Consider the following 24,329-nt stretch of genomic DNA (forward strand, 5'->3'; position numbering starts at 1 on the left):
AATAGGGATTAGCCTTCAAAATCATAAGAAGAAATGTCATTTTTTTTCCACCCTATCAGGCAAAACTGGGGAAGAGAGGAAAAATAAGCCAACAGAAAAAAAATCAGCTTAACTTGCAGCAAAGGAGGAGACAGGAGTGTGTATCACACTGCCAGCTGTGGACACAGCAGAATGAGCTACATAAAAAAACCCTGGAGCAATCTTTAAGTGTTTCTTACAGAAGCTACTTGAGAAGCTGTCCTTTGAGAATGATCTGGACTAGCTGAGCAGCAGTGGCAAAGCTCAGGCTGGCAGGTGACACTGCCTCTGCCACCCTGCAGTCACATCCCACCAGTTACTGTTTCAGATCTAGTGAGAGCTCTTCCTGTGCCTGTCATTCTGACCCCTGTAAAATTATACTGTGGACCTTTCTGAAAAAGGTTGTGTGTTTTAGCTGTGGATGGCTCTGCCTATGACTTGGGCCATGCTTTATGAAAATCCACGTACAAATAGGAATACTGGTTTTTATAACAGCTTGAATCTAAACAGGCAAAGGGTTAGAAAAACTGGAAGCTCCTACTCAAACACAGAGCTTTAGCAGATAGACAGATACACATCAGGTTATTGCTTCCTTTCCTGCTTCACCTCGGATTTATGTTCCTTTACCACACAGAGGGATGCCCAACCCACATATGAAACAATACATAAAACACCACTTCCAATTCAGGTCTGGGGGAAAAAACCCAACACAAATCTACTGTCTGTTGTCTTCTAACTGAAGACAGTTGTCAGAATAGAACCAGTAGGGAAAATGGAGAATAAATCACCAGGCAGATGCTTCACCTGCCTTACTGAACAGAAGGGATGTGACAAAGCAATGCAGCACATATGAGTGTGCAGATTTTTTTCTCTGCCATTACACAACAGGATAAGACAAGAAATTATTCTTCAAACACCTTGGGACTGAATGTCACTAATCTTAACTTCACAAGCACAGAACAGAGAATGTTTTGAATTCTAAATTTAGTTAATTCAAAGCTCTTGCTTCATCTTACAAGTTAACTGATCTCTATATTACCAATATTCTCAGCACAATCTCCTCTCCTGCTTCTTGTCTCTCACTGGAAGAAATTATGAAACCTCCCCTACTGTTTGGGGAAAGCCATCACGGGAAACGCTATTTATCATGTGCCATTTCACCTATAGCTCAAGAATCAGCAGTGCCCTATGTTTAACTCTCTTCAGGGCTGCTGGATCATCCCGGTCTATAAATATCCCGAAATAAAACCACACTGCAGGCACAGAGAGCAGGTCAGCAGAGGCTGAATTTCCGCCGCTATCATGCCCAGAGGCGGCTGCCGCTACCTGCAGTGTCACAGGTGAGGCCACAGCCCTCCCCCAGCGCGGCCCTTGGCGCATCCTCAGCCTTGGGGAGCGCCGGGGATGGAGCCCGCTGCCCTTGGGGAGGGGGGACACAGGGCAGGTTGAAGGCGGGGGAAGCGATCGCTCCCTCCGCCGCATCCCCTGAGCGCGGCAGGGCCCAGCCACAGCCGGTGCGCCGCAGGGGAAGGGAGCGGGACATGACTCATGGCTTTTGTCCGCCCGCGGGCGGCGCTGCCGGCGGAGCGGGGCCCCGGGGCGGCGGAGCGGGACCCCGGCTCGGAGCGGGGCGCGCGGCCGGCACGTGGCCCGCGCTGCGCCAATGGCAGCGGCCGCGACCATAGAGCGGGGCCGGGCGCTGCTGCACATCCCGCCTGCCGCCCTTCTCGCCGCTGCCGCCATCTTGCTGCAGGCAAAGGAAGGAGCCCGGTCACAGCGCCGGGCCCGCGCCTTCCTCCCGCTCACCGGAGGCGCTACCGTCCCCGCCCTCCCGCGCCGGGCCCGCCGTTACCTCTAGTCGGCCCGTAGCGAAGCCTAGGCTGGGTACGAGGCCGACGGCCCGGCCGCCATCTTGGTGCAGCAGAGGGGATGTGCGTGACCTACAACATGCGGGCGGCCCCGCCCCGTCCCAGCGGGTTGCTATGGGGACGGGGCGCGCGCGTGCGCGCGGGGCCCTGCACCGCCCGGGGGGCGTGGCCTTGGGCGGGGCGCCCCCGCCCCCTCGGCCGGCCGTGCGCGCGCGGGAGCGGAGCTCGGGGCTGGCGGCTGCGGGAGGCGCTGAGGTGAGGGAGGGACCCTGCACCGCCCCGGGAGCGCGGGGTCCCGCCGGCCGTGAGGGGACACGGCGGGCAGCAGCGCTGGGATGGCTCTGTCCTTTCCAGCCGGACCCCCGAACGTGGGGGGTTTGGTTGAGATGGGGTGATGGTGAGGAAGGAGCGGGACGATGCGCGCTGCGGGCGGTGCCGGGGAGGTGTGAGGCGCCCTGGCCGCCCTCCCAGCGCGGGACTTGGTGCTCGTGTGGCCGCCATGGGACCCCCGGGCGGGGCCCCTCCCACGGCGGGCAAGGCAGTCCCTTCTGAACGTGCTCTCGTAGAAAACTGCACCGCGCTGTAGAGACCGGAGGGTGAGGAACATGTCCGACCAGCTCCCGAGAGAGTCTGGGTTGCTTCCATGCACCCGAACCCCGATCTCAGCCCGCAGCCCCCCGTGCGCTGCCCTGGGCTCGGGTCTGCGGGCCTTGGCCCTCGGGTTCGGGTGTGCCTGTGTGGGAGCGCTCAGACCTGGCGGGAACGCTGTGGGAAACATCATTCCTGAAAAGTTTCTGTGCTTGTTCTCTGTGTTAAAACATAATGTAGCTGCAGCCGTCTGCATAACTCTGCTCGCTGCTTCGTTTCCTCAGCAGCTGTGAGAAACTTTCCTCTGCTCTTAGCCCGCCTCTGAGAAATAGTTGGGTGACAGACAAGTCTCACAAATTAAAAGAATGTTCCTCTGTGTTCCAGCAGGATCTGGTTTTGTTTGGCATTGAAAACCTCTCATGGAGAATGCTTAAGCAGGAATCAATGACATCACTGGGCAGGAAACACTCTTGGAAGGAAGAGTTGCTATCAGAGCAATCTCACATGATATAACAGGCTCAAGTTCTTCACTAGCTGAATACATCACAAGTCACAGATTGTTCTGTGGACTGAAATGCAGATGTTGCAGATACTAGATTTTATTTTTATGTTGCAATTTCACTTGAGAACCATGTTATCCAGTTTTTATTTTGTGCCAGTAACCAGGGTGCCAGATTTTGCTCAGCAAATTGGGCCTCATGAGAAAGGACACCAAACTGCTTCAAAGTTCAACATCTTCAGTCTGTAACTCCCATCAAACCCAAATGAGGTTAAAATGGTGTAAACATACACCTGTATGGTAGCTTTGAGAAGAAAATCCTGGAAATCATCCCCACACTGAAACAACTTTACCTTGTGCCTGACACAAAAAGTTGGGGTTCTGCTATTTGTTTTGATTCCAAGATGTCTCTTTGCTGGGAGGAGCAGACTGAAGGCTGCTGCAAACTGAAGCAGTTTGGTGTAGTTTCACACAAATTGGGCTTGCTGACAAAATCTGCCTGGAAGATGGAAAGAATTATTAGTGGTAATTTCAAATCCATGGAAATAAAGTGAGAGTGAGCTAGGTAAGAGGTGGCTGAGGGCTTTGGAGTGGGAACTGATACCTTGTGGTAAGAGGGTGAGCCAGGGGAAGGTCTAGAAGGGGGAATTGAGCTTTTATCACTTGCAGATCCAGCATATGCAGGCATTTTTATGTTGCCACAGTAAATCACATGTTCTCCTGAAATCATGCAAGCTGGTGGTTGGTGAGGCTTTGTTAAGAGATATTTTTTGCACAGAAGTGTTAGATAAGAAATCTTTAAACATTTTCTTTGTGCCTGTTTTTTATTTCACATGCAGCTACATATGAAAATTTTATACTGGTAAACAGGAGGTAGAATGACTGAGTTTGCAAGCATCTAGATAAAAGAGGAAGAGAAAAAGTTTCATTTTGAAGCTGTGAGCTCTTTACAAAACACTCAAGCATGGATGGAAATGTTGAGGACAAAGAGGCTTGAAAAGGAAAATAATACATGAGTTAGGGTTTTGTGTTTTTTTGGCTTTGAAGAAACTTTTCTCTAAAGAGCAAGGTGTTTTTTAGCAAGGTGTTTGGTTTGGTGAGTTTTCAGAAAGGATGTGGACTTTGAGGGCTTCAGAATGATTTGTCACACATCTGCTGCCTTCAGCACCCCACATTCATGCTGCTTGAATTTCTTGTCTGACTGCATTTATAGGAGTAATTGTAGCTGAAAATTCTGCCCCTTGTTAGAACAGCAGAGTCAAATACTTGTGCCTGTGAAGAATCTGACACTTTCAGAGTCTGGACAGCCAGTCAGGGATGCTCCTTTTTTAATTTACTGTGCAACAGCAAATATTACACTGGTTTGTAGGTGAGTTTTTTCCTCATACAATTTTTAATAAGCTGATAAACATTATTATTTTTTTCAGATTTTTTCCTGTCCTTGCCTAAAAATGTCCAAGGTAAGAACAACATTTCTGTCTTCCAATGCAACAATGGGAAATACATTTTTTGTTTTTAAATATTAATCCTCAATGATTATTATTGTGCAACTTGCATCTGCTTGATATGAAGAGTATTCAAAATTTACTGCCTATAGGAGACACAATATTGAAAGGTGAGTGATGTAAGACATAGATTAAAGTAGTTTCATGCAAGTATAAATCTCTGCAGTTAATTAATACTCTTGGAAGGATTTCATTTTGGATAAAAGTTCCCTGCTGCATCTTCACTGAAACTTCCTTTCCAATCATTTAAGCAAATGGTGGTTTAGGTTTAATTTCTTTCTTTACTAGTAGAATCAACTGCTTCTCCAATAAAACCCTTCATTTCAAGTATTATAACCTAAAATATTATTGTCATGCTGGGATTCATCTCATTCTTGGCTCCTAGCATTTGCTATGATGGGTAAAACACTTGTGTTGGTTTATTGGATAGAAATGAGTGATAAAGGATGTTTGAAGAGGGAAGTAAGAGATGTAAAGATTTCTCTGCCATATCTGTAGCAGTGAGCATTCTCTTGTGTAAATTCCCCTTCCCCACCCCTGAAGAGAGCTCTCTGAAGAGCACCTCCAGCCAATGGCTTTCACTTCACAGCTTGCTCAGGGTTTGGCTTTGGATGTGCTAAAAAAGGATCAGGAATGGTCATAGAAAACTATTTTATTTTAGCTGTGCACGAAGCCTGTTCAAAAAGTGATGAGTGCCCACAATTCATACTTTGGTAAATAATTATTTGGGATTTTGTTTCTGTTTCACTTAAAGTGAGCTTGGCTGGATATCTGAACAAGTGAAGTTTGGTTTTTTAAGCTCTAGGTCAATGTAGTTGTTCTGCACTTCTCTGTGAAACCATTGAGTAGCAGGAACCTCTGAGTAGTTTCCTCTCTGCCCCATAGCTTCAAACCTTTTGAGTGAAGTGAGGAAAGCAGTTGTACAAACTTCTAAATCTTGACTGGTTGCTTATTATTGTCTTATTTTATTTTTTTTGAAATTTCATTTGTAGCAACAGCCTGCTCAATTCACCAACCCAGAAACTCCTGGCTATGTTGGATTTGCAAACCTTCCCAACCAGGTTCACCGAAAGTCTGTGAAAAAGGGCTTTGAATTTACTCTGATGGTGGTTGGTAAGGAAACATTTTGTAGTTTTTCGCACAATTAGTGCTTGCTCACAGGGAATTTGAAGTTAAATCAAATGTTACTTGCACTAAGGCTTCAGCTTGCATCAAAACTTTCCTTTACTGTTGCATTTAGCTTTCTTTTATATTTTGTTGATTCTTGCAGCAGTTGTTTACCACATTAAAACCATTCTTGAATAAATTAATAAGTTTGTTTGTGGGTGAAGAAAGTTTATTGTGCACTCCAGCAATCACTCATTCCTTCCTTCCTTCTGCCCTGTCCTACAGGATTCCAGCACTCCATTTCAAGTATAATTTAAAACTGGTTTTGCATTTGAATATTGTCTTAGTTCATTTGTGTGTTTGGATTAAGAGACTTGTATTAAGCAGACCATTCCATTTAAAATGTTGTTTATTCTTCTTTAGTTCAAAACAATCTGAACTCTATCTTTTCAACCTTCCAAATACTCTTGTAAAAGAGTGAGAAAGACTGAGAATTGGATCAGTTGGTTTTGATGTCAGCTGTTACTTTTTAATTTAATCATGATTTTATGTTAGCAGCTGTAACCTAAAGTGTTATTCTATTTGATAATTCATTGGGAGTCTTGATAAAAAATCTGGGAGTGTTGACAAAAAATCTGATGTCTGCAGAAATACCTTGATCATTTGAGAAATGGGTTGAAAATTATTCTTGAAAATTAAATAGACTCCCAGATCAGGCTTGGGTGTTTTCTCTGTCTCTCTGTGAGCCATAACTTGTGAGTTTTGCTGTTTGAACTCTTTAATTCTTGCTTTTAAATAGGCTTATACAAAAAGCACCCTAATAGAATTAGACTCTTCATTACCTGGCCCCACAAGAAATAAATCCCATTTATGTGCTAGATTTGCCTAAGAGAGATCACAGTGGGAGTGAGCAGGAGAGGTGAGAGAGTGATGATGATAGGAGGTGTTTGACTTTTAATGGTTTTGGATTTCAGTAGTTACAGGGAGAGCCTGTCCTCAAACCTTTCATTAGTTTTGCCAAATGACAGCCCTAGCCCTGCTTTTGTCCTACTTTCTTCAGTGGTGTACAGAGTTTTTCCTTATCTTTGTCTTCCTATAATTTTATTGTAGTTTTTTACTGTATTTGATGTGGATGATGCCATAAAGGAACCTCATAAAATCCAAGTGTAAAACCAAACCATAAGTAGCTGCTTCAGTTTATTCTGTCTACTCTGACTCTTCAGAATTTCCTGTTCAGTGATCCTAAAAGTGTGAACAGTTTTGAGAAAGAAAAGATCTGCTTTCTCTAAACTTCCAGATCTGTTTGAATTCTAATTGCAAATCCTGCCACGTAAAACAGTTCTGAAAGAGAGCAATGTAAAATTATATAGACCAACAGTTGTTTCTTGTCTCTTGTAAAATAGAAATAGAGGGGAAATGATATGGTGTAAGAGTGACAGAAAGAGAATTAATCCACCCATGTTGGAGTGAAGTGGAACTTTACTGTTGTTGCCTGCCAGTATTTTAAGGGATAAATGGAAACTAAAGGAAGAGGACTTGGAAAAAAATAATTTCATTGAAAATTTGGAGTGGTATTTTAAGCCACACTAGCAGAGGGAGGCAGCTGATGTAAGATAAAATAAACTGTGCTTTAAATTGTTGGTTATTTCAACAGTTTGGAATGTGAATGCTTTCTCTTCAAATATGCATGGAGTTAAAGTATGTTCTCTTGTGGGCTGTGTCAGTGCCTGTTCTGAACTCTCATTTTTCATTAAGTTGCCATCCTCCTTCATTTCTGAGCAGGATAATACTTTAAAGCTGCCTGTGCTGACAGAATCCTAATCAATGATTTTGCTTTCTTTCCACAGCTTTTGGTTATGTTTTTTTCCCCTGCTATTGTTTGCTGTGGTATCTGAAAATATGAGCTGGAGTTTATAAGAATTTGGCTGCTTGGCTGTGTTGCTCCCAAAGAAATCCCAGTCACTTGTGTTTATTTTTATGTTCATTCTCATTGTTAAGCTATGACTTCATCTAAATAGTTATTTCACTTAAAAGTCACTAAACTACTGTAGCCAACATAATCATTGACAGTGACTATGAAAACTGATTTTTGTGTAATATTTACCCTTACTGAGACAGTGGAATGTGGCACTGGATGAAATCATGCTTTTGCTGAAATAATTCCATGTGACTGTTGAGTTTCTCTGGGTGCCTGTCACCCTCACTGGCTGCACTGGCACAATCTGAAACTGGCAGCTCCTACTCAAATCTTCATTTCAAAACAATTTCTGTCCTTTTTTTCCTGTTGTTCAGATGTTTTTGTCTGATTCATATTGCAGTGTTACTCAGACATTCTGTGGCCCATCATTTTTTAATTTTATTTTTATTTAGTCCTATCAACACCTGAAATAAAACTAAAATTCTAGAAAAATATCTCTTCAGTAAACTCAAGTACTGAGCATTTCAAGTTGCTACTCTTTTTTATGCTATAAACATTTGTTTTGATTAAAATCTTGATCTCTAATGAGTCTAAATTTTCCTCATGGCCATCAGTATCTCTAGAACAAAAATATACTTAGAGTACAATTTGGTAATCCTCTAGTTCATATAAAATTGCTCAGTGGCCATATTCCTCTTGCTTTGAATTCTTGTTTGCCATACTGGCTTAAAAAACATAAATAAATCCCATTTTATGTAGCCTGGCTGTACAGAAGTTCAGCAATGGATTTTTCATTGTTTAAATTGATGATAAAGCCTTGACAGGATAGAGCTTCTCACTGGGTATGATATTTCACAGAAAAGCTTGTCTTAAAAAATCAGAAGAAATGAAATGGCAAATCTTAATTCTAAATGGGTCACAACTCCCCTTGGCTAGCAGCATTAATTACAGATCATCAGTGAGAGCTCTGGCAAAGTGCATTACAAAGCCAAGATGTAAAAATTGTTATTCAATCTTTTTGTGTAAACTTGCCTAATCCAAAATTAAAAATATGTAAATTCTTACTTTGAAAGAAATATGAAAAAATCTATAGTCAGATAATACAGTCAGATACTCTTGAAATTATTTATGTAAATATATTGAATTTATCTTTCTATTGAATCACAGGTGAATCTGGATTAGGAAAATCTACATTAATAAACAGCCTGTTCCTGACAGATCTGTACCCAGAAAGGATAATCCCAGGAGCTGCTGGTAAATACATCTTTGCTCAATGGTTTTTGGAGTTGATTGCTTTTATCTGTGAGTTTTGGTAAAAGCCAGCAGTGATTTCCAGCTCCAGTAGTTTCTAATGCATTTCCTGACACTTGAGCTGTTTGATAAAACCATTTTCTTCTGCACCAGGTCTTTGTTATTTAGTCTTTGTATTTGTATTAAAACCTAGAAATTTGATCCCTTCTTTTGCTTAAAAACAGTCTTTGTGTCACAGTAAGATAAACAATCAACTAAAACAATCAGATAATTTATTTCGTTTTTAATCTGTTGCATTTGTAAACATATGAATTGTTTATGCCTGTTTGCAACTTATTTCATTTACTTTAGGTAGATGTTTAGTGAATGACTAAAATGAATGAAACTTCACTTCTTATTCTTCATTTTCTTGTCCTGTTTTTGTTGTTATCAAGGTATGAAATAATCCAGCAAAAGAGAACATTGTAATGAGATAAAAGATGCAATTTTTGTCTTTTTGCTACCTGTTGAATGAATTGCTTTGTATAGATCAACAGTTGTTTCTTGTCTCTTGTAAAATAGAAATAGAGGGGAAATGATATGTATTTGTATTAACATGTAGAAATTTGTGTTAATGTTGTGAAATTCTATCATGTTCGCTGATGCTACTTATTACTTCCAGCCTCAAGAAAAAAAATCCATTACATATAATTTTATATTGTTCTCCCCTTACTGATGGTTTGGTCTCAGAGCCTTTTGCCTTAATTTCTATGTTATTTTCAAGAAAATGATGGAATCTCATACTCAGTCCTGTAATAACGCTGAAGGAATTTTTGTACTGAGCCTTTTTGAATGCAATGGATAGAATAATATTTTTGCTGTTTTCTCTGCCAGCTGATTTTTGGAGCTGATCTCAGGGTGCCCTGGTGTCAGGCTGGGCTGTGCAGATGCAGTTTTGTTGTTTTGCAGACAAGATTGAGCGCACAGTGCAGATTGAGGCCTCCACAGTGGAAATTGAGGAGAGGGGAGTGAAGCTGCGCCTGACGGTCGTGGATACCCCGGGCTATGGGGATGCCATCAACTGCAGGGACTGGTATGTGCACACACAGCATCTCTTCATCTACCTATGGACAATAACATGGATTTCTTATCTCTTCTGGAGGGTGAGAGTATGCTGTGTGCCTGTGAAATGCTCAATTTGAAGTGGGGTTTTTTGTTTTCTAATTTTGAGCAAGTTTGATTATGCCATCAACTGCCAGGACTGGTATGTGCACACAGAGCTTCCCTTCATCCATCTGTGGACAATAACATGGATTTCTTATCTCTCCTGGGGGGTGAGAGTGTGCTGTGTGCCTGTGAAATGCTCAGTTTCAGGTGAGGTTTTTTGTTTTCTAATTTTGAAGAAATTTGATTATGCCATCAACTGCAGGGACTGGTATGTGCACTCACAGCATCTCTTCATCTACCTGTGGACAATAACATGGATTTCTTATCTCTCCTGGGGGATGGGAGTGTGCTGTGTGCCTGTGAAATGCTCAGTTTGAGGTGGGGTTTTTTTATTTTGAGCAAGTTTGATTATGCCATCAACTGCCAGGACTGGTACGTGCACACACTGCATCTCTTCATCTACCTGTGGACAATAACATGGATTTCTTATCTCTTCTGAGGGGTGAGAGTGTGCTGTGTGTGCCTGTGAAATGCTCAGTTTCAGGTGAGGTTTTTTGTTTTCTAATTTTGAAGAAATGTGATTATGCCATCAACTGCAGGGACTGGTACGTGCACACACTGCATCTCTTCATCTACCTATGGAGAATAACATGGATTTCTTATCTCTTCTGAAGGGTGAGAGTGTGCTGTGTGCCTGTGAAATGCTCACTTTGAGGTGGGGTTTTTTATTTTGAGCAAGTTTGATTATGCCATCAACTGCAGGGACTGGTACGTGCACTCACAGCATCTCTTCATCTACCTATGGAGTATAACATGGATTTCTTATCTCTTCTGAAGGGTGAGAGTGTGCTGTGTGCCTGTGAAATGCTCAATTTGAAGTGGGGTTTTTGTTTTCTAATTTTGAGCAAGTTTGATTATGCCATCAACTGCCAGGACTGGTACGTGCACACACAGCATCCCTTCATCCATCTGTGGACAATAACATGGATTTCTTTTCTCTTCTGAGGGGTGGGAGTGTGCTGTGTGTGCCTGTGAAATGCTCAGTTTGAGGTGGGGTTTTTTGTTTTTTAATTTTGAAGAAGCTTAATCCTGCTGTCATGAATGAATTCCAGTACGTGTGAAGAGGCGTCAATAACTTTGACACATCTTGAAATCAATTTTGCAATGCTTTTTATTTCTTTGTTAACTTCCATTTTGCTTGAAAGAGCTTTAAGTGAACAGTGACCTTGATTCTCAATAATACTCTGGAAAGTAAATCACCTACTCTTCAGTGCAAGCAAAAATCCACCCCTAGATCTTGTCCACGTTCACATGAGCATTCTCAGATTCTGTGCCTAATTTTTAAGTGCTTTTCATCAACTTAGATTTTCATTGTTTGTTTGTTTAGTTTTTTTCTTTCTTTTTACAAATTTACGTTATAGTAAACACTGAGAACTAATCTTGAGGTCAAATCAGTTTTCAGTGGTAGTTCCTTTTCCCACATCTCTCAAACTCCTGAACCTCAAGGCAACCTCTGCCTTTCCCCATAATTTTGGAAATTAAATTGCCCAATGAAGTGAAATTCAGCTTCAAGCCCACATGTCCTGTCCTGTGAGCCCAAGGGCTACTGCATGAACAATCTCCTGTTTCATTTGTTCAAAAGCTTGTTGTTGTTCAGGACCCCATTTGAAATCATTCTTCTTCTGGGTGACATGAGGGAGAGGCCTTGCAATCTGACTGTGCTCTGCAATATGCACCTTACAAAATCCCACAGCCCCTGGGACAGCCTGAGCTTCATTCCTGCTGCTCACTGGGGACAGAGCTGCTCTTTTGTTCACCACATCCAGTGGAGTCTGACAATGCCTCTTCTGCCATTTTACTCCTGAAAACTGGATTTCCTGAGCAGGTCCCTTGACCTTACTTTGTTTTATGGCAAAACCAACCTTCAGGAAGATCTGGATTGTCTTCTCCCCTTGCTCAAAAACTTCCTCTGCCATGTTTCCCCACATGATGATGCCATCAATGTACTGCCAGTGTTCTGAAACCTTACACTTCAGGAGTAACATCAGCCCTTCTGTTCTGTCTGAGGACCTGCCCTCTGGAAGCTGGAGCTGCATTTATGCTTGAAGAATTTCCTGTGGTGGTTTTACTTCCTGTCAACTCCTGCCCCCCTGCTGCTGAGGCAGTGGTGGCTTTTCCATCCCACTTCCTGATGTCTTTTGTGTGGCCATGTAGGTGAAACCACAGGTTACCACGTGGTGTACATCCTGTGTCCTGAGGATGGGGCTGTTTGCTCCCAGCAGCAGGGACTGACCCATACTGGTGGAGTATGGAACATTTCCTCTCTAGTTTGCTAGAGTTTTTCAGATCTGTTCTTAATCTTGGACAGTCTTTGCACAGCTGAGGTGCAGGTTGGTAGGGAAGGAAAAAAGTAATATTCGTGTTGCCAGAGCTGGGTCACCTGAAGCACTGCTGGCTCTCCTTCTTGCATTGACAACAATGCCAATGAGTTGGCATACAACATGTGCAACTTCTGTCTGTACAAACTTCTGCCACGTGGGTTGTGTACAGAGGACCTCAGAGGATCTGCAGGGGACTGATGGTTATTTGGAACCCCAGAGATTGCCTCCAGCACAGCTAATTCTCTCAGGTACTGGATACCTTCCTCCATGGCCTTCCACCTGCCTGGTCACACCATTAGATCATCCTTGAGGGAATACCTTTCCCTCACACTTGACAGAAGTCACCACCAGAGCTGAGAGTTTCTGTCCTCATCCCAATCCCCTTGTCAATGCCAGGACAGGGATCCCAGCTCCTTGGCTTCCCTATGATCTGCTTCCACATGGTGGGCCACCATGTCCTGGCACCAGAGCAGCCAGGATGCCAGGGTGTCCCCAAACAGCAGCTGACATCTTTTCATCAAGGATAGCAATTGGGTGATCATCTCTGGCCCTGCCTCTTCCTCCTGCTTCCTCTTCATCCCTCACTAAGCAAACTGTTTTGGTTTTGGATTTCTTCTCTGTAGAGGCAGCTGTTTGTGGCAGTGGTTCAGCTGCAGTTGGAATGGCCATGGTTCCTGTTGCTCTGCTTTCCTCCTCCTTGCCTGAGGCTGCTCTCTAGTGATGAGCAGTGTCCAGTAAATAAAATCCAGGGCTCAGCACACTGCTATAAGTTGTTCCTCTCTGGAGTTGTCCCCTCCTGTAGATCTGGGCCAGAATCAGGACATGAGTGGACAAAAGTTGGGTATGAGCAGGCAGTCCCTGAAAGCCATGCGTGTCCCAGGCTGAGGGAGGGAGTTCTGCCCCACTGCTGTGAGATCTGCATCCAGCTCTGGGCTCTGACACATGGCAGACATGGACCTGTTAAGGCAGATACAGAGGAAAACCACAAAAATTATCCAGAACAGCGGTAAAGAGAGGCTGGGAGAGTTGGGGTTCCATCTGAGAAAAAGACCCAGGGAAACCTTACTGAGGCCTTGAAATATATCCAAGGGGCTTACAGGAAACATGGACAGAGACTTAACAGCAGGGCCTGCAGTAGCAGAGCAAGGGACAATGATTTGAAACTGAAAATAGGTTTAGGTTGGATGTAGCAGAGCCTTTTTTGCAGTGTGTAGTTAATGCTAATCAAGATATAAACATTAACCCAAGAGAAATTTGTTTTAGAACTAAGGCTGGGTTATGTATATATTATCTTTATATACATATGTGATATGCATAGTAGCTATGCTTATTTTTTTCTAGAATTCCAATAAAATTTTAAGATGTGCTCTTCTGTTTTCCCTGTTCTATAGAATCAGTAAATGAATTTTTGCCCAACAGAAGACTGGTTCACCAGCAGGCTATCTTAGTGGTTTAATGCTACCTTTGAAAGAGTCCTAAAGTTGAGGGCCATTTGGTGATTCCTCAAATCTGTGTTTGTTTTCCAGCTTTAAGACCATCATCTCTTACATTGATGAGCAGTTTGAGCGATACCTGCACGATGAGAGTGGATTGAACAGAAGGCATATCATAGATAATCGAGTTCATTGCTGTTTCTACTTCATTTCACCATTTGGTCATGGGTAGGTGTTTCTCTGTCCTTTTTTATACATTATTTTATTTTAGAGAGTTGGTTTGTGCCTGTTGACTTAAATTTTCAGAATCAGGTTGCCATTACTTAGGCAGCTGCTGTAACTGCTGACATTAATTGGCTGTGTTCTTTCTCTCTGTGTAAAGAGAGATATTTATGTTGGAATGAAAATAAATTGGTAATTTAGAGTAAAAAATAAATAAAAATTTTCCATGTTTTAATTTTAGCCTTAAGCCTCTGGATGTTGAGTTTATGAAGGCCATACACAACAAAGTAAATATTGTACCAGTGATTGCAAAAGCTGATACACTTTCTCTGAAGGAGAGAGAGAGACTAAAGAAGAGGGTGAGTGTTTTTCTGGCTTGCAGAAATGTGTTGTGCTTTGGTTGTGGCAGTGTGGGCATTCTCATTAACCTTGCTCTGTCCTAGCTGAGGAAAATAGAATCTCATGCACAGTGTAGCATCACTTAATATGTAGTTTGATATCCTGTAAAATATTTTGTTATGTATTTAAATGAGAAACTGTCCTTAGAAGTTTGTTTGTAAAATGGTAATCTGGCTACGTTTACAGTTAGATTGAGTGAATTTTGAAACTTTGGAAAAATATCTAAATACATTTGCTGATGGTAATTGCTCAGTTACCTGTTTAATCAATCCTAAAGCAGAGATAGTATCTGCATTTATAATGTGCACATGGGTTTTTTCCCCAGTCAGAATTCTGATGGTTAAAAAATGGGATTTTTCAGAGATGTTTCTGATTGTGAGGCTGTTTTTCTTCCCTTATATCACTCCTAAAGCATTCCAGTTCTGTCTTCCAGAGGCAAGACCTCTTAACACATCCAGTCATGCAGGGCTTGATGCTGTGTTTGCTGGGAGGAGGTGGGATTCAGCAAACCAGCATGAGCTAATAACAGCTAGGAAGTTCAGAAAGAAGTGTTAGAATTAACTCGTCAAAGGCACGCTCCAGTCTTAGCTCTTGCATTGAAAACTGTGGTTTTGTCAGTTATTCTGGAATAAAAATGAAGACTTTATATATAGTATACTCTAGTAGGTGTGTTTAGAGTGCTAGAATTCTGCAGAAGTAAAGATTATTCTTTTATAAAGAGCAAAATTTGGGGTCTGTGGTAGATGGATTCCTGGTGTGGGTACCATTACTGTCAATCATGAAGAAAAAAGTATTTGTAGTGTTTATATCTCAGTTTTTCAAACACTCCCACCCCTACCCCCCAAGTAGTAATTCAGATGTAAGAGCAAGGAGGTTAAGCTGTAGAAAGCAAGTATAATTTCTTTGTCAACACCTTTATTATTATAAAAAAATGCAAAGGTTTAACAAGGCAGAGCTTCCACAAAGGATGGTGGTTTTGTGAGCACTATTGTTTGTATGAAAGTCCATGGCAAGTAATTGTTGAATATCATGAAGAAATGTAGTATTTAAAACCAAATCCTTGCTGAGCAATTTGGATCAATAAGATAAATCCAGATTTCTTAAGAGCCTGTGTATTAAGTAATTTTCTGTTAGGATTTAAAAGTACTGATTCTCCATGTACATTATATCTATTTATTTTATTGCATATCTCAGATTCTGGATGAAATAGAAGAGCATGGCATCAAAATTTATCACCTGCCTGATGCTGAATCTGATGAGGATGAAGATTTTAAGGAGCAGACCAGACTCCTGAAGGTGTGACTGGTTTAATAGTTATATACATGGATAATATATTGTATTTTTTCAGACTGCTCAGATGGCTTTAGGACAGGAGCTGCAATGCAACCTGGAGTGAGTCACCCAGAAATGAGACACCTGAAGTGTCTCTGCCCAGGCTTCCCTAGCTTGGAGGATGGTGGCAGCAGTTCCTTTTATTTATTTTACACCTTTAATTTCAAATAATTATGAACTTATTACCATAATATGCAGTGCTGAGCAGAACAAGAGTTGTTCTTGGAGTTGTTTGTCCTGGTTTATTGTAAGTAACTTTTTCACTTTTGGCTTTCAGGCCAGCATTCCATTTTGTGTAGTGGGATCCAATCAACTCATTGAAGCAAAAGGCAAAAAAGTCAGAGGTCGCCTCTACCCATGGGGTGTAGTTGAAGTGGAGAATCCAGAGCATAATGACTTCCTGAAGCTGAGGACCATGTTAATGTAAGTTAGAATATTCCAGTTACATGGGAGTTCAGAAAACAATCACCAAGATAATCAAGCACTGCACTGGGGGTTTGCAGCAGTTGGGTAATCCCTGGACACGTTCAGAATTTGTGTGGAGAAGGCCATGAGCAGCCTTGAGCTAGGCCTAGTCAGAGGCTGGACCACACAGGACCCACAGGTCCTCTCTGATTTAATTACTCAGTGATTCTGTGAAAATAGTGATTTGTGTGCTTCTTTTATCCAATGCAGTGTTGTATTGCTGCTCAAATCCCCTGAACATAAACCAAGTTGTGCTGATTTCAATATATCTACGAGTAGATACATTTGCAAGGGAGCAGACCTGAAATACCCCTGGTTGGTTTTTTCCTGGTCTATGCTATTCTGTTTTGCTTGCTCAGATTCATCAAAGGCCTCACCCAGGAGTGCAGCTCTGTCAGGGCACTCTCAGGGCTGAGGTGACCTCTCTGTGTCCTTTATTGCACCAATTGAACTGAAATTAGATTTAAATCAGTATGCTAAGTGGGTGTGCATGCTGAGCACATTGATCCAAGCCAGTGCTGATGCCAGAGTTGCTTAAGCAAACTGATGTGACACAACTTATCTGTTAATGACTCTGCTTCCTCCAGCACCCACATGCAGGACCTTCAGGAGGTGACCCAGGATCTCCACTATGAGAATTTCCGCTCTGAGAGGCTCAAACGAGGCACCAGGTTGGCATCTCATGGTTGCATGCTGCTTTCTCCTCCTCTGAATTTCTCTTTTGCTCTCTCTGTGTCTCAACTACCATTGCATTGTTAGCATTTGGTAGACCAAAGGCAGCTTTGTAACTCCAGTCAACATCAAGTTCTGTTGAGCAGCTTACAAAGAGTGTAACAAAAAAAATATTTGCTAAATCTGAAGTGATGGTGGTGGAGTTAGGAAATTGTGGGAATGGATCTGTGCTTTGGTCTGAGGTTTAAACATAGTTGGGTTGGAGTGTTGAAGGTCCTAAGTAGGACAGATGTCTATGATAAATGTCTTTAAAAAATCTGCAAATTAAATCAGAGCTGATATCTTAAAAAGAGTGTGTGGAGGTTTTTTTCAGAATTAACAACAAGAATATTTGGATGGAGGCTTTAAAAAGAGATGATCAAATTTTTTTGCAATTCTTTATTACACATGACATACATTAATAGTAGCTATCACACTGTTAGCCTTGTTTTGAGCTGGCTTGGATAGGACACAGCTTTCCTGGAAAGAGAACTGGCAAAACACCCAATTTTTAAACACAATAGCAGCGTCTGTAAAGATGAGCTGGGGAGTTCTTGAGGGAAACTGCAGGATTCCTGGTTTAGGTGTTTCAGCTGCATCTCTTCTTACAGCCACTAGAGGGTTCCAAATTGCACGTTTTGGGGTTTTTGGGGCATTTTGCAAAAGTTTCCTCATCCAGCTGTTAACAGACATTTTGTAACGTATCTGGTCAGTTTTCAGCAAAAAGAGTTTTCCTTTTAGAGTTTTCTGCCTACAGGCAAGATAAAATCCTCTTCTCTCCTGATTTGAAATCCTGCTTTCTGAAATTCAAAGTAAAATCCCCAAACTTCCCAAGTTCTGGCACCTCTTATCCCACAGGTGTGTACAAAGGCCTTAGAGGTAATGTGACCTAAGGTCATCCAATTTTAGAGGATTTCAAGTTGCCGTTAAGTTGGGTATGTAAACTGAAACATCTTTTTGTATATTTTCTAGTTAAGTGGCCCATTTCCTTTCACATTTCTGAAATGGTACTAGAATGTAGTTAGGTTTACTGTAAGTGAGGGTAAATTGCATGTGAATTTATTTCAAGCTTGCACTTTTGCTACCAGGAGTGCTTACAATAGGTGTTTCTCTGTACTCACTAATGATCTCTGAGGTTTTGGGGCACAGCAGATTTTTTACAATGTATTTCTTCACTTAGGATTTATTTACAATTATTTATTTCTTTTTATTTACACAGGATTTTTTTTTACAATGTACTTCTCTGTTAACTTTTTAACAAACACCAATTTGTTTGTTTTCCATGTTTGATGGCACTTGCTTGATTAGCTCCATGAGTAGATCCTCCCTGTTGTGACATGGAGAAGGAGAAAGCCATTAGCAAAGTGGTAGGAAATCTTGAGTAAAGCCAGGTATGAGGGAGACAGTCACTTCTCCTAGGTTACAAGTGGTGCAATGACAGGAAACAGCCTCAGGTTGCACCAGGGAGGTTTAGATTGATATTAGGAGAAATTTCTTCACAGAAAGGGTGTTTGGGCAGTGGTGGTGCTGCCATCCCTGGAAGTGTTCAAACTGCTTGTGGATGTGGCACTGGGGTCTTGAGTTTGTGAGGTCTCCAGGATGAGGTGAGAGATGCGGAATCTGACTCCATGTTCTCAGAAAGCTGATTTCCATTCCATTCCATTCCATTCCATTCCATTCCATTCCATTCCATTCCATTCCATTCCATTCCATTCCATCCCATTCCATCCCATCCCATCCCATCCCATCCCATCCCATCCCATCCCATCCCATCCCATCCCATCCCATCCCATCCCATCCCATCCCATCCCATCCCATCCCATCCCATCCCATCCCATCCCATCCCATCCCATCCCATCCCATCCCATCCCATTTCCATTTCCATTCTATCCCATCCCATCCTATATCATATGCTATACTAAAACTATACTAAAGAAAGAGAAAGGATGCATCAGAAGGTTTAACAAGAATGAGAATGAAAAACTCTTGATTGACTCTTCAGAATCTGACACAGCTGATGGTGATTGTTCATTAAGTAAAAACAATTAACATGAACCCAATCAAACATGCACCTGTTGGTAAACAATCTCCAGATTGCATTCCAAAGCAGCAAACACAGGAGAAGCAAGCAGATAATTATTGTTTTCATTCTATTTTGAGGCTTCTCAGCTTCCCAGGAGAAGAATCCTGGCAAAAGGATTTTTCAGAAAATATGACAGTGACACTGAGGGACATGTTAGTGGGTTAACACAATAGTGGGTTAATGCTTGGACTCAGCAATCTTCCAACCTTAATGGTTTTGTGTTTCTAACAATATTAATATTATTTTAGGAAAATAGAAGATGAAGAAGTGAATAAAGACCAGATTCTGCTTGAGAAGGAAGCAGAAGTAAGATGACAGAACTTTATATTCTTGTAATGGGGGAATTTTTGTTTTGTTGCTACTTGGGAGCAAACATTTATATGATCTTGGTAATTCATAAAGGAAAAACAGTTATATGCCAATATAAGGTTATTTAAAGGTTCACTAAGAAAACAGAAGGAGGAGGAGACTCAGGAAAGGGATTTTTTGGAACAAGTGGAATCTGGTAAAACATGATTCCATTTTACTGGTCAGCAATGGATGTAACACACAGTTTGGGCAAGGAGAATCGTCCTCCTGGGAGTGAAGGTTCTGCAGTTAACAGCTGCAGACTGGGACAAAGTCAGTTCAGCTCTGCAGCAAAAGAGGGAATGATGGTAAAAACAGTCAGAAATAAAAAATGAAACAGAAATTCTCATTCTACCACTGTGACAAATTTATAATGCATAGCTCTAATGCTGCTTTACTTGTTTCTCTAAACTTAAAGGTTATAGATAGGCAAGACTAGAAAAAGTGCAATGAAAAGCAAAATGTGGGCAGAAAGGCTGAAGTGGGACCTGAAGCAGGTGCTGTGCTAGGATAGGTGAGATTAATAGCCTTGTTGAGAAGTGGATGACAGAAGGGAAGGAGTCTGACATGATCACAGATAGTGGGATAAAAATGGGAATCTGCCACACAAGCAACAGGTCATGGTTCATGGGATTCATAGATGGTTGATGGGATTCATAGATGGTTGATTTCAATTTGAAAAGCTGCTTCTAACATAGTCTGTTAGTCTAAAATACAATACTCTAAAACTGAGCTTCAACCAAGTTTAGTCATGCTTGTGTCTCACTGGCTGGTTTGCCTGTAATACTTTCTTCCACCCAGTCATCCCTAGCAAGGGAGGTGGGGAATAATCCTGACAATTTTTTTTTGGATGACAGATGCAGGAGTAGTTTGGAGGACATAACCAGACTGCTTTTTTTTTTTTTTTTCTGATAAACTTTAGTAAGTGTAAATTGCTTGTTCAGTAGTTCAGAACCATAATTTTTATACATGTGATGTCAGAGAGTTCCACTTAGGGATGCTTAAAAATCCCATCCCACACTACAATAATAAAGTCTATTTATTTCAGTCAGTAAATGCCAGCCTCTTCAGTGATGCAGAGCAGTAAAAGAAGATACCATAACCTGAATACATTACCTGTCAGATAAAGAAAATGCAGCTTTGTGATTCCCTCTTTAATAAAAATAAGAATTAGAGTGATGACAGTGAAGAATTATATTGTGAGCTGCAGAATTGCTCTGTGCTGCTTTTCCAGCTGCGTCGCATGCAGGAGATGATTGCAAGGATGCAGGCACAGATGCAGATGCAGATGCAAAGTGGAGAAGGTGACAGCAGTGGGCACCATGTGTAAAGTCTTGGGTAAGATGCTCAAATAACCTTAATAAACTTAAAGGGCTTCTCCTTTAGCTGCTGTCTAATGTGCTTGGTATTAAGAAGTTTTGGAAAAATGTTAACAAGATGTGTTTCCATAAGTTTCAGTCTGAATTTTAATTTATAAGGATTAACTGCTGTTTGCAAAGTTAGATGGCTTGGAGTCAAACTAAACAGTGTGATGGTGTGTGTGTATACATATAAAAATTTCCCAGAAAGTCAATACAATATATCCTGGTAAGAATTATGGAAGAAGTCTTTGAAATAGTTGAACCAGGTTTCTTAATCTCATGATGAAGTCATTGTTTACTTGTGACTTATAAAATGTGTGCAGTTCTTTCAGGTTTCTTAATCTGAAATGGTATTTTCCTGTCTTGTTTTTAGATGATTTTACCCCCTGACTCCCAGGAGACCTCCTGGAGCTGGATTGCAGTGGTGGAGGACAAAAGGATGCCTCTTGCTTCCATGTGATCTGGAGCTTGCTGTGGAGTTTAATGTGGGACTGTTTTGTGGTAACACCTTGTCAGATGTATTTCATAACATGTAGTTAGTTGGTATTTTTATATATTATACACATTTGACTTTCATTTTCTTTAGTCCTTCTTTTCTTGAGGTTATTTTAAATTTCCTATTAGGGATACAAAATAGTCATTGAAAGTTTTCTAGCCTGATAAGCAGTAGATAATAATATTTTTTAATATACCTTATTAGCTTCCTACTTTTAACTTTGTATTCCATTTAGAAATAAGCAGCTGCCAGTGATCCCTTGTTCAGTGCCAGGTAACAGTCACCTCACTAAGGCTGCACCCCTGCAAGGTTAATTTTATAAATATGGCAGTGTTTACATGTGTGTGTGAGACCAGCAGCCCTTTCTCTGTCTCTGCTCACAGCAGAGGATTTCCTTGGCCTCTGCAGAATATCAAATGAAAATTTAAGCATGCCTTGTGTCTTAGCAAAAGAAAGGAGATGCCACTGTATGTTACATGACAGGCATTATTTCTTTTAGATTTACCCTTGAGGGTTATTGTTTTCCTAAAATCTCTTACTCTATTGCAGCTAATTTTGAACAGTTTCTTGTAGGCCATCACAAGTCACTCCTGCTATTTTCTGGCATTATTGTAGCCAAATAAACTTGAATAAGGCTGATTTTATTGTTGAAAGAGGTAAACTCCAAAGAGTAGTTTTCTATGCATGGGTGTTTCCTACATCCAAAGGATAAGAAATTCTATAATTCCTAATAAGTATTTTCATACTATTTTTAGGGCATTGTAAACTGTTACATGTAGTAAAAATATATATTAGCACACTTCTCTTTTTAAAAATGACCTGTTCCTGACAGGATCAGTGCAAACTGTATTTTAAATTCTTGCTCCAGGATGGAGTCAGCAGTATTACTTCAGAAGAGACTCTGTTTCCTTTTATTAGGCCAAGATCTCTTTTTTAATCCTGGTAGCAAAGGAGACTTTTTATCTTGGCTGGGCTTGTGCTGCAGATCATTCCTTGTGCTGTGTTTGCTGCAAATAATGAATAATCAACACAAGTGCCCAGCTGGTGGCTGACAGGGCAAGCAGTGACACACCCTGGGTTCTTTGCTGCTCCTGATAAAGCCAGCAATCAGATTTCTTCTTCTGTTCTATCACAAAACATCCTTATCTGAGCAGCTAATAAACAAATAGATAGAATTGCAACTTCTTTTGGCTCTTTGAGCTCAGGTGCAGCTGTGACTTTTATAATTTTGTTAATGTTCCTGTGGAAAAAATAATAGAATTTCTGCAGCTAATGTATAATTCCAGTGGTGCTTCAGTGGCTAGATTAAATATAAATATAAATATCAGTTGGAATTTTTACCTGCCTGAAACTGCTGTTTTATGTTTGAATGTTTCTAAAAATGTGAAGTAAAATCCTGCATTGTAGCTGGGGATGTCCAGCTCTGTCTTCCAAACTTTGACACAACTCATTTGACTTTCCCTTACCTTGACAAAAGTGAAAATGAGAACCTTTTTGTATGCACAGCAGAGTTAAATCCCATTTTGTCAAACCTCTACCCACAAAACTTGGTGAGAAGAACATGTGCTTCTAATTCTTGAATTGCTTTTTCAAAAGAAGGTGTAGGACCAACGTAATGTAGCAGCACTGCCACAGAACACTCCACAACACCTTATTTATTTCTATTACCATGAGCCTGTACTTGAAGAAAAACTGTGAAATGTAAAATGTCTGCACAGGGGCCTGGTTGTACTTGTCACTCTCACTGTGTATATTGGGTTGAAAGGTTTTTTCTCTATTTTTAACATGGGAACAAGAGCACATTGTCCATTTGTTTAGTGCTGTTTGGCCACCATCTGTGAAATGATTTCTTTGGAATATTTACATATCTATTAAAATATTTGTTCAGGCTAAAGCATTTCATGTTATTATAAAGCAAAGAAAAGTTTGATCTAAATTGATCAAAAAAATGATCTAAAAATTCAACAGGAGAAATATTTTTGTATGTTGCTTTGGCATTTAATGGGAAAAACCAAGTTTATGGCATTAGCCATTTTAGATAATTAATTACTGCATCTTCCCAAGTCTTGGGACAGTTGTTCATAGTGTGCCTGATGTCTCTGAAGGTTCTCCTTCACTTTTTTTGAGATGGTCTTGAAATGGATGGTTTTGTGCTAAGGCATGAAAAGCAAGACTACTTTTCTCAGAAAAGCTGCTGGTAAAAGAAAAATATGAGCAGCAGAAAGGCTTGGGGACAAAAGGTAAATTCTGTTTGGTGGTTTGTTGAACTGGCCACAGTTCTTTTTCTTTTTCTGTGTTGTGATGGTTTTTATATTAGGAGTAAGAATACTTTTGAATTTGCAGAGCTTTAGAGTTGATAGCACAAGTTACTAGTTCTTGGTACAAAAACCTGTTATAATCTGTGTACTACAATTAGCTAAAACTGTAATAAAAATGCTAAAAAGCTGTTTTGTGTTTATTATGATTCTTTATTGTACTCAATATTAATTTGTGGTGATATGTTTGAAATATTGTCCTGTTCCAGCCAGGACAGGGTTAATTTTTGGGGCAGCCAGGAAGGGCAGGGTTGGAGTGACAGTGGGCAGGGTTGGGCTCCATGGTGGGCATTCTCTCTCTCTTTTGTATCATTTTTGTTATTTAATATGGTTGCTATTACTGTTCCTTTTCTTATCTCATTGGTGTTTCCAGTAAATTGTTCTTACAACATTTTGTGTTTCCAGTTCTCCTCTCCATCCTGATGCAGAAAAGAGAGAGAGAGGAAGAGGGAGCAAGGGACTGGCAGCCTGGTTTGGAGTTTCAGTGGGAGCAGTGAATTAGGAAATACCATTGCTAAACCAGGACAGCCTTAATTCAGCCCCAGTGTGGGGCACAGTGAGATAACCACAAATCTGCCCAGAGCAGGCTGGAAACAGGTTTGATCCAAGCATTTTCTGTATTTGAGAAGTCCCAATGTTGCTTGGTCTGTTCAGTGGGTGTGGTGCCTAACTCTGTGTTTATTGCCATAGATGCTCCTCATGGAGGGTTTTTTCAGGGCAGGGAGAGCAATCAGGATTTGATTTTTGCTTTTTTGCTGTACTGCGGGATGCCACTTTATGACATGATAACACTGAGGACAATGAGGGTCACTTGATGAATATTCAGTGTTGCTGTGCAGGAAGAACAGAGGAAAGATGATTTTCCCCAGCTTTTCACCCCTTT

The 24,329-nt window shown here is 41.2% G+C and overlaps 2 protein-coding genes across 4 annotated transcripts in view; one reads left to right on the plus strand and one right to left on the minus strand.

Annotated features, from left to right (window-relative positions):
* Window positions 1–2,027, minus strand: part of HDLBP (high density lipoprotein binding protein) — a 39,139-nt gene extending 37,112 nt beyond the window's left edge. Inside the window, exon 1 of the mRNA XM_005489512.4 lies at window positions 1,871–2,027. The gene's annotated coding sequence lies outside the window, so the exon portion shown is untranslated. The remainder of the gene's footprint in view (window positions 1–1,870) is intronic.
* SEPTIN2 (septin 2) lies at window positions 1,334–23,578 on the plus strand. 3 transcript variants are annotated; one of them, XM_074546886.1, is made up of 13 exons: window positions 1,334–1,358; window positions 4,401–4,433; window positions 5,471–5,591; window positions 8,671–8,757; window positions 9,703–9,826; window positions 13,808–13,942; window positions 14,178–14,295; window positions 15,530–15,631; window positions 15,945–16,090; window positions 16,720–16,803; window positions 19,175–19,232; window positions 20,509–20,612; window positions 21,009–23,578. In XM_074546886.1, the coding sequence occupies exons 2-12, from the start codon at window positions 4,425–4,427 to the stop codon at window positions 20,602–20,604; spliced, it is 1,080 nt and encodes a 359-aa protein (XP_074402987.1). In that variant the 5' UTR covers window positions 1,334–1,358; window positions 4,401–4,424; the 3' UTR covers window positions 20,605–20,612; window positions 21,009–23,578. The 3 variants fall into 3 exon arrangements, with proteins under 3 accessions (XP_074402987.1, XP_005489571.4, XP_074402988.1); XM_005489514.4 differs by lacking the exon at window positions 1,334–1,358 and adding an exon at window positions 1,989–2,141; XM_074546887.1 differs by lacking the exons at window positions 1,334–1,358; window positions 4,401–4,433; window positions 5,471–5,591; window positions 8,671–8,757; window positions 9,703–9,826 and adding an exon at window positions 10,638–10,668.
* The last annotated feature ends 751 nt before the right edge of the window (window positions 23,579–24,329 follow it).

Source organism: Zonotrichia albicollis, chromosome 9, assembly GCF_047830755.1.
Source record: "Zonotrichia albicollis isolate bZonAlb1 chromosome 9, bZonAlb1.hap1, whole genome shotgun sequence".
Taxonomy (NCBI): domain Eukaryota; kingdom Metazoa; phylum Chordata; class Aves; order Passeriformes; family Passerellidae; genus Zonotrichia; species Zonotrichia albicollis.

Coding starts and splice junctions, on each gene's coding strand:
- SEPTIN2 (XM_005489514.4), top strand. CDS start 2,001: ATGGGGACGGGGCGCGCGCGTGCGCGCGGGGCCCTGCACCGCCCGGGG. Junction 2,142..4,400: donor CGGCTGCGGGAGGCGCTGAG/GTGAGGGAGGGA, acceptor TATTTTTTTCAG/ATTTTTTCCTGTCCTTGCCT. Junction 15,632..15,944: donor AGCAGACCAGACTCCTGAAG/GTGTGACTGGTT, acceptor TTTGGCTTTCAG/GCCAGCATTCCATTTTGTGT.